Raw genomic sequence first — 9,600 nt, 5'->3', positions numbered from 1 at the left:
CCGACATTGTAAAGGGGAAATATTTATCGTTGGCGTAGATGTCACTAAATAGTCAAATTCAAATCTCGCGCGCAATTAATTTCCAGATTTGATTCGCAAGCAAGAAACGAATAATTTCTACCACGTATAATAATTATAAATATATCGAAAACTGCAGCATTCAAAGTTTTCTAGTGTTCCTACTATTGACAACTATCAAAATTTGTACTCGTTGTTTATCCTATACATTCATTCTAATATAAATTCTCTGGATTACCCAAACATGTTTTTTTTAAACTATGGTAAAATATAGCTTGAATAAAGAAAGATGAACGCTGATTTATATTTTACGTACCAATTCCGTTAGTCGACTCCAAGCTGGTACTTGGACGTGTTCTGTATACGGATTTTTCCGTGTATCATCTATAAAATCACAATAAAGATATTTCGTTATTCATTATTGTTCTAAATGATCGTTCTTCTCTCGTACAAGTTTAATCTTATTGTATACATATAGCAAATTTTTTTTCGTTAAACACATATGCTCCGAAAGAGTTTGACAACAAAAGCTATGCCGATAAATATAAACCTATAATGTCATGTATTTCATTGAGAATATAATTTAAAAAACAGAACCTAAAAAATTGTTTTATCCAGCAAGTATTATAGAAAATACTATATTTAAATATTTTACATATTTCTTCATATCATGTAAATTTTGTACAATTTTGCACTTTCAAATTTCCAATAGATATATAAGAATCCTCGGTCTACTTACGATTGTAATAACTATCAAGAGAGAAAGAAAATTCACCGTCGCTTATTTTCATTAATGACGCAAATTTAAGCACAAATTTCATTTTTGCAAGTACACGATCCGTACGCGACCTTCGCTCGAAAATGCGAAGTTATTAACTACTTACTAATTTCGAAATTTAGCCGTTGAAGATACGTCATCACCGCTCGAACACTGTAATTAGCTCGCCACCACCAGCTCGACCAATCGACCAGCGTTACCGCCTGAATATATGCAGCGAGAGAATATACAGTACAAGAATATAACTAATTTGGAGTAAATTAATCAATAATAATTTTATTAACTTGATGATAAATACTTAATAATACGTTAAATTAAATTTTATTATCGCACAATCCATCTTCTATCAGCTATAATTATTGTTTATATTACATCAGGACGTGTGTGATTCTTATAACCTATAACACTTTAGTTTTGAAAAGTATTTATTAAGTACAAGGTATTTATTGAAACGTCAAAATGTTACGGAGACAATCGAGGCTTCGTAGAGAATATCTCTACAGAAAATCCGTTCAAGATAAGTTAAAAAGTATTCAAGAAAAAAAAGAAAAACTTAAACGCAGCCTAGAGCAAAATATACCTATACATCCAGATCTAAGAAAAGATGCTTTGGACATACAAAGACAACTAGCTTGGGAAGATGCTGGACCAGAAATGGCTGTTGCTATTGGAACAGAAATGGGAGGTACTGTGGGATCTCACGAAGATGACGAATATCGTTGGGCTGGAGTTGAAAATCCAAAAATTGTGATTACCACTTCTCGCGACCCAAGTTCCAGATTGAAAATGTTTGTCAAAGAATTGCGTTTGATATTTCCTAATTCTCAAAGAATGAATCGAGGAAACTATGAAATGAAACAATTGATACATGCCTGCAGAGCAAACGACGTTACGGATTTTATAATTGTGCATGAACACAGAGGTGTGCCTGATTCTCTTATTATTTGTCATCTTCCCTATGGACCTACTGCATATTTCACCATGTCGGATGTTATTATGAGACACGATATTCCTGATATTGGAACCATGTCTGAACAATATCCTCACCTTATATTTCATAATTTCAAAACAAAGTTAGGTGAACGTGTTATGAGTGTTCTAAAATATTTATTCCCAGTACCGAAAGAAGATAGCAAAAGGATAATTACTTTTGCCAATCACGATGACTACATATCCTTCCGACATCACAATTATAAAAAGATCCATGGAAAGGACATCGAACTGGTAGAAGTTGGTCCCAGATTCCAATTAAAATTATATCAAATTAAATTAGGTACTTTGGATGCAGAAGCAGCAGCTGATACGGAATGGGCATTAAGACCTTACATGAATACTAGCCACAAGAGAAGATTTTTATCTAACGAAGATGGATGGCAACAAGAAGATGATATTTAAATTTGTATGCATTCCTTTTATTAATTAATTTCGATAAACTTGATAATGTAAATAATACATTTTTTTTATAATATATTCTAGATTTATTATTTTTCTATCGTTAGATCTACTAAATTTATTATTCTAGATTCTTATCTTTTTAAATAATGTAAACTATTACTTTTATATCTTGTAAGTTGGAAAGTTTATGCAACTTTTAGAACAATCTATGTTTTCCACAAAAACTAAAATCAAACACTTATATTTAAATTTCGCGCGTTGCGTCCTAAATGCGTAACTCACGCTGCGCAGTGCATTCTGGTTTCCTTCGTAGCAGTTGTTTTTAAAATCGCCACAAAAATAAACAAAGTTTGGGGTTTAAGAAGTAATTTCTGTTGGGAAGAGTGTTGAAGATTTTAACAAATGCATTTGCATCAAAGAAACAAGAACATATTAGCGCGTGATGCGCGCCAATGTTCGTAAGCCCGCGAAATCTGAGAAAACGCCGCGGCGCAAGAAGCTCCGAGAGCAACGGAACGACGCTATGGATATGTTCGTGACTCCGAAACGTCAGAAGAATGACGGTGAGATCAGCTTTCACTTTATAGGGAGAGATATTTGGTAGACCAGTTGCTTGTTTGCTCGTATCGCTTGCAGTATTCCGCATGATTTGCGCGCGTTCGTAGCAAATTTATCAATTTCTTTGCAATATTTACTCCAATTTGCGTTTTGGTTACTAGCGCTTTTGTCCGTAGCGGAGAGTCATTAAACTAATGATGTGTACAATTCATTCGTAGTCAGGTTTTTTAAATTTGAGAAATTTCATGAAACAGAGACAGGCTCTAATGAGAAAACGATTATTACAAAAAACAAATAAACAGATAAAATTTTATTCGAGTAAATGGCAATTGTCTTGTACTCATAATCTGAAGTAGTTGTAATACTCGTTATGTTCGTTCCAATATGTAGTATGTTTATGTACATCAGGTATAGAGAAATTTCTTTGTACTTAAGTGTATGTATTAAAATTTATGTGACACATAATACGCGTCCACGAGATCTAATAATTGGTATCAGACACATTTAGTTTAAAAAATTTCAAAATATCCATCAAAAAATTATAATTCAAACAAGTATACAGTGAACTACGTTTGGATACCCATGCACACTCTTCGTGTAAAGTATATTTGCATAGAAATAATGATCTTGAATCCCAGAAGGTTATGAGAGTGGTAGTTAGATCTTACAAAGTATTTTGGTCCCTTTCTCTTTCTTGGCAAGGTGCAGTCCGCTTTATCTTTCAGATCTAGAGGTCACGGGTATCTCCCGCAGTGGCCGTGTGAGAAAGAAATCTTCCAAACTCGTTGACTTTGAATCACCAGATGATTTTACGGATAACAAGTACAAACGTCAAAAAGCACAGCAATTACAAAATCAACAATTATTGGACAGATATGATTCCCAACGTATGTCACCAAATCAGTCGATCCAACATGCAAGTAGTGGAAGACAAAGGAAGAATTCAAATTCCAACTCTGGACAGCAAAGAGTTAAACAAGAGACATTGTCAGATAACGAAGGACAGTCTTCAGGGTCAGAGTCTGATGATCCCTCTGGGTTGAACGAGGATGAAAGATATAGTATGGATTCTGGAAGTGACGATGACGTAGATCCTCTTATGATAGACGATAGAGAAGCAGGGTTTAGAAAGCTTGAACCACCTGGCCAAGAAACACCTTCACAAGCAAATAGTTTGTACATGCTTGAGAAATGTAAGAAAAAGCTAATTATTAAAGATGGCAAAATAATAGGTAGAATGAAGGCACAACGTAAAGACAAAGGGGTATGTACACATGACAGTTACTAAGGGGATGATTATTTCACAATTCGATGATGTTTTCAGAAAACAAGATTTACCGCGTACATGTTGTGGGCTAAAGAAATTAGGCAAGAGTTACTAGAGCAATGTCCTTATATGGGTATATAAGCTTCACTCTTGTTTCTCCATACTATGTACGGTCAGTTTAGAAAACCGATGCTAATATTATTCGTGAAACGTTGCTTTTTGTAGATTTTGCAGCAATTTCTAAACGGTTAGGAGAACTGTGGGCTACAGTACCAAATCTGGAAAAATATAACTGGCGCAGACGCGCAAAACGCTTGGCAGCAAAACCTCATTCTTTACCTGCAAGTAAAGATGAGCCTGTTTGGAAAATGCCGCCGCCTGCTTCGCGAAAAAAATTCATTAATAAAATTGGTGGGTTTGTTGGTTCTCATGTATACATCATTTTTACGAGTATATATCTCTAAAAGTTATATGGTAGTTTATTCATCTTGATTTGCTTCTCGTGCACGCGTATTAGTCAAAAGTCTTTCAAATAATATATCGTTTATGTTTTATGCCTCTAAGAATTATATGGTAGATGTCTTATTATCATTTGTTTTGTGCATGCATCTCGTTTAGAGATAGGCAAATCGAACAATACGATAACATTTGTAACATTTTATATTCTGTCTTTCTTTGTATTACAGGTAATGGGAAAGAGCAGAAGCCTGCTACCTCCAAAAAAACTATTCAACTAGGTCTACCCTCGGTTGTAGGAAATGTTCCGGTATCGCCGCCGTCGAATCGAACTGGGAAAGATTTAGTTAACGAACCAATGATAGGAACAGGAATGTACAAAGTCGTTGGTACTCAACCTATCGATGTAGCTGCTCATCTTAAGCTTCTCGGTGAGAGCTTAACGATCATCGGTGAACGGTTAAAGGAACACGATGGGCAAATAGCGGTATCGGGCAGTCTGTCGGTCTTGCTGGATTCTCTACTTTGCGCACTGGGTCCTTTGATTTGCCTAACACAACAGGTACCAGAAACTAATGGAGCTAAACACGAAACACTTTCACAAATGCTCGACAACATTGCGTATCTTATGCCTGGCTTGTAATATATGTAAAAATAATGAAAAAGATAACCTAACAATATACAATGTAAATATATCGATAAATTGAATAGACGTACATAATTGTTGAATAAATTAAGAATAACGAAGAAATGATATAGTTTTGTTTGCTACAAAAGGAGAGAATTTTAAAGTGAAATCTTTGTTATATTTTCTCTGCTTATAAAAGTAAGAAGTTTTATATAAATAATATGTTTGTACAAAAACTTACAATAAACATTTGAATAATTCTATAACTAACTGTACACGAAAAATAACTACAATCACTTATTCATGTGGTAAGACAGGGGGACACGTACAGAATAGATTTTTGTCTCCATATATGTCATCTATCCTTCCAACACTCGGCCAAATCTTGTTGCTTCCTTTTACAAATGGCTGTAAATAAATATGAATATAGTTTATTTATTATACATTCCCTAATGAATGTCAAGTATAGTCACTTACAGCTGGAAATGCTGCCAATTCTCGTGAATATGGTCTATCCCATTTACTTGATATTACTTGTTCTAGAGTGTGTGGTGCCATTTTCAATGGATTCTTAACAATGTCTAATTTACCACTTTCTATATTATCAATTTCTTGTCGTATATCTACAAAACAAAACTTTTGAATATCTATTGATGTCTTTCTTAAAAGGAAAACAAACATTTTTAGTGAATATATTTAGTATTCTTACGAATCAAAGCATCGCAAAATTTGTCCAATTCTTTTTTGTCCTCGGATTCGGTTGGCTCGATCATTAATGTACCCGCTACAGGCCAGCTCATTGTTGGAGCATGAAAACCATAATCCATTAATCTTTTAGCAATATCTACAGCCTCGATATTTGCCGTTTTCTTGAAATCCCTTATATCCAAAATGAATTCATGCGCTACCAATCCTGTCTTTCCCTTATACAGTGTCTTGTAATACTTTTCCAGTCTTTTACTCATGTAATTTGCGTTTAGAATAGCAACTTGGGTAGCTTTTCTTAACCCGTTTGGACCCATCATTTTAATGTAAGCCCATGAAATTGGTAGAATAGCTGATGATCCGAAAGGAGCAGCTGATACAGCACCAGTTTGTTTTATATTGTTATGACCATTACCCGAACAATTAATTACAGGATGAGATGGAAGAAATGGAGCAAGATGCCGTTTTCTATACATAAAAATCATCATTAGTACTGCATATTTACATTAAAATATCAAAATAACGTTACTTACACTCCAATAGGACCACTTCCAGGTCCTCCACCGCCGTGAGGTATACAGAATGTTTTGTGTAAATTTAGATGGGAAACGTCACTGCCATAATCACCAGGACGACATAAACCAACTTGAGCATTCATATTAGCACCGTCTAGATACACTTGACCTCCAGCTTCATGAACCATATCACAAATATCAGCGACGGTCTCCTCAAACACGCCGTTCGTCGACGGATATGTTATCATCAGACAAGACAACGTCTCTCGGTACTTATCGATCATTTCTGTAAGATGTACGATATCCACAGAGCCGTCTTTCTGTATGAGGATAGGCTTCACTTGCATACCGGCCATTTGAGCAGAAGCAGGATTAGTGCCGTGAGCAGAAATGGGAATCAAACAGACTTGTCGATTCTTGTTTTCATTTGACTCATGATAACGCTGTATAGCTCTTAGACCAGCGTATTCCCCCTGTGCTCCACTATTTGGTTGAAAACTTATGTTATCGTAACCAGTTATAGCGCACAAATCCTGTTCCAGTTCAGCAAATAGCTGTTGATATCCTTTGGTTTGTTCAATAGGTACAAAGGGATGGATATCAGTGAATCCACGTAGGCTACAGGGCATCATCTCCGTCGTGGAATTCAATTTCATCGTACAGGATCCCTGTTCAAATAGTCAAAAATATAAGTGTGTTAACGATAGTGTAGAATGTATTTTCATATGGCCCATTCAATTACCAGTGGTATCATACTATGTACGAGAGATACATCCTTATTCTCTAAGAACTTCATGTAACGAACTATCCTTGTTTCAGATTGATGGCTATTGAACACAGGATGTTGCAAATACGGTGTAGAACGAGCGAAATGGGATTTATTGAGGTTTCTTTCTAAGCAAATGTCTTCTCTACACATTTCTTCAATGGTTGTATCTGCACAGAATATTTTAAAGATATCATTTATATCTTGTTCCGTAGTAGTTTCATCCAGAGATATTCCAACTCCGTCCTCGTAATACCTGAAATACATTACTCTCATGATACTTGTATTTTATTCGTTTACGAATAAAATATATTTATATTTTCTGTTAAATTACCTAAAATTTATTTTAAACGCAATCGCATTTTCTTTTATAATTTTTGACGGCACTGCAGGTAATAATTTTATAGTGTCAAAAAAGTACTCATTGACCACCTTATTCCCTGCTTTTTCTAAACCTTTTGCTAGGATCAGGCTGAAGAAGTGTACCCTGTTTGCAATATTTCTTATTCCTTCAGGTCCATGGTACACAGCATACATCGCAGACATGTTTGCCAGTAGTGCTTGTGCAGTACAAATGTTGCTAGTAGCTTTATCTCTTCTGATATGCTGTTCGCGTGTTTGAAGGGCTAGGCGATACGCATCCTGACCGTTCGAGTCTTTCGTAACCCCAATCATCCTTCCTGGCATCAAACGAACTAATCTTTGACGACAAGCGAAGAATCCAGCATGAGGTCCTCCATATCCAAGTGGAACTCCGAAACGTTGGCTGGTACCGACGCATATATCAACTCCAAATTCACCTGGAGGCTTGAGTATGGCCAGCGCCAACAAATCAGCAGCAGCACAAACGATCGTCTACAATGAAATGCATCAAATGTAATTGAATTTATTTGTTCAAGGATTTCAGATCTCGAAATGCATACACCGTCTACGTGTGCCTTCTTCACGACATCTTCGAATGCGTAGATAGATCCAGTTGTGTCAGGATATTGAAATAGAATACCAGCAACATCCTTTGAGCTGGTATCAACTCGAAAAACATCTCCGATTTCAAGATCGAGACCCAAAGAAGTAGCACGCGTTGCAATCACACTGATTGTTTGAGGATGAACTTTGTCAGAAACGAACAGTTTCTTTCTCTTATTGCTCCTGTGAGCAAGACCTAAAGCCTCGGCTGCCGCAGTACCTTCATCCAGAAGAGATGCGTTCGCTACTTCCATCCCGGTTAAATCGCATATCATCGTTTGGTAATTCAATAAACCTTCGAGTCTACCTTGTGAAATTTCTGGTTGGTATGGAGTATATTGTGTTGTCCTATAATAGAACTTTTTCAGTTACTGTAGTCGCGTTAAAATCAACGATAAATTGCACTCTAAGAAACATACCACCCTGGATTTTCGAATATGTTCCTCTTAATGGTGTGAGGAACGCAACAATTATTATATCCCATGCCAATATACGAACGCCATACGTCGTTCTTTTCCGAAATCTGTGTAATCATCTTTAACAATTCGTATTCAGCTAAAATGTAATTATCATTTTATGTAATCTGCTCTATCAGAATATTAGGATATATTTGACATTTTAGACGAAAGTATTACAATTAGTTTTCAGCTTTCAAAAATCACGTGAATGCTAATCTGACCGCACGAGATTGATCTTCGACCCAAGATACGTTTATTTCACAATAGGAGGTCATATTATTTAAGGAACATAATGAAGCTAATGCATGTTTCAACAGAAAAAACTGTCTCATTTTTTAACATATTTTTAATTCATCGACTTATTAAAATATTTAATGTGCAAAATTTTCATAAATTATGAATGAATATATTTCAAGAATGTTTGTTACTCATCCACTGTGTTCATTTCACTATCATGGGGTTATCAGTTTACACGTGTTTCATATCTGCAGTCGCGTGACTTCACACGTTTCTACGTATCGTAATAGTTTCTTTTGCAACTGCTGTAGTATATTATTTCAAATAAGTTAGATATTTTACTTACTGACTGACTGTTCAATCTTTAATTCTTCCTTGTAAAGAATTTTTGCTGGGACAGCAGCGTTTGTTAATTCTTCTAAACTCTATTAAATTAATTAAATAACTTAATGAGTATCTTAAAATAATGTTTCTGTTACTAAGTTAAAATACTACCTTAAACCCAATAATTTTCAACATTTCCAATTGTTCATACTGTCGAGGACCGATATGTCTAATTTGAAATTCATCTTTTTGAACAAAAAGTTCACTAACATTTTCTTTTTGTAAGTTATTCAACGTTAATCCACGTGCGTATCGATATGCATTACGTTTATTCAACAATCTTGTACACTTTGCTAGCTCAAAAAGATATGACATTGTAAATTACAAAATAAAAATTTGATAATAATTAACTATTATTATTATATATTATTAAACTATTTTTCTAATGGTAGAATTAAACACTATAACTGCTTGACAGATTCCAGACAACTAAAGAGTATACTAAAGGAAACAGGACCTTTATACCCTA

At 35.1% G+C, this 9,600-nt stretch overlaps 3 protein-coding genes across 5 annotated transcripts; 2 read left to right on the top strand and 1 right to left on the bottom strand.

Annotated features, from left to right (window-relative positions):
* Nucleotides 1-983: 983 nt before the first annotated feature.
* LOC132914747 (U3 small nucleolar ribonucleoprotein protein IMP4) lies at nucleotides 984-2,256 on the top strand. The gene has a single exon (XM_060974109.1). The coding sequence runs from the start codon at nucleotides 1,256-1,258 to the stop codon at nucleotides 2,189-2,191; it is 936 nt and encodes a 311-aa protein (XP_060830092.1). The 5' UTR covers nucleotides 984-1,255; the 3' UTR covers nucleotides 2,192-2,256.
* A 134-nt stretch (nucleotides 2,257-2,390) lies between these two features.
* Nucleotides 2,391-5,366, top strand: LOC132914746 (HMG box-containing protein 4). Of its 3 annotated transcripts, none has more exons than XM_060974107.1 (5): nucleotides 2,391-2,754; nucleotides 3,481-4,013; nucleotides 4,074-4,149; nucleotides 4,242-4,427; nucleotides 4,703-5,366. In XM_060974107.1, the coding sequence occupies exons 1-5, from the start codon at nucleotides 2,634-2,636 to the stop codon at nucleotides 5,113-5,115; spliced, it is 1,329 nt and encodes a 442-aa protein (XP_060830090.1). In that variant the 5' UTR covers nucleotides 2,391-2,633; the 3' UTR covers nucleotides 5,116-5,366. The 3 variants fall into 3 exon arrangements, with proteins under 3 accessions (XP_060830090.1, XP_060830091.1, XP_060830089.1); XM_060974108.1 differs by having other exon boundaries at nucleotides 3,475-4,013; nucleotides 4,772-5,366; XM_060974106.1 differs by having other exon boundaries at nucleotides 3,475-4,013.
* Nucleotides 5,257-9,554, bottom strand: LOC132914744 (glycine dehydrogenase (decarboxylating), mitochondrial). The gene is made up of 10 exons (XM_060974103.1): nucleotides 9,243-9,554; nucleotides 9,094-9,172; nucleotides 8,472-8,607; nucleotides 8,010-8,400; nucleotides 7,421-7,941; nucleotides 7,063-7,342; nucleotides 6,339-6,988; nucleotides 5,810-6,273; nucleotides 5,578-5,723; nucleotides 5,257-5,508 (listed from the first exon to the last, which is right to left on the bottom strand). The coding sequence occupies exons 1-10, from the start codon at nucleotides 9,444-9,446 to the stop codon at nucleotides 5,398-5,400; spliced, it is 2,982 nt and encodes a 993-aa protein (XP_060830086.1). The 5' UTR covers nucleotides 9,447-9,554; the 3' UTR covers nucleotides 5,257-5,397.
* Between the last annotated feature and the right edge of the window lie 46 nt (nucleotides 9,555-9,600).

Source organism: Bombus pascuorum, chromosome 15 (genome assembly GCF_905332965.1).
Source record: "Bombus pascuorum chromosome 15, iyBomPasc1.1, whole genome shotgun sequence".
Lineage (NCBI taxonomy): Eukaryota > Metazoa > Arthropoda > Insecta > Hymenoptera > Apidae > Bombus > Bombus pascuorum.
The sequence above is the reverse complement of the archived record's forward strand: the minus strand, read 5'-3'. Positions and strand labels throughout refer to the sequence as shown.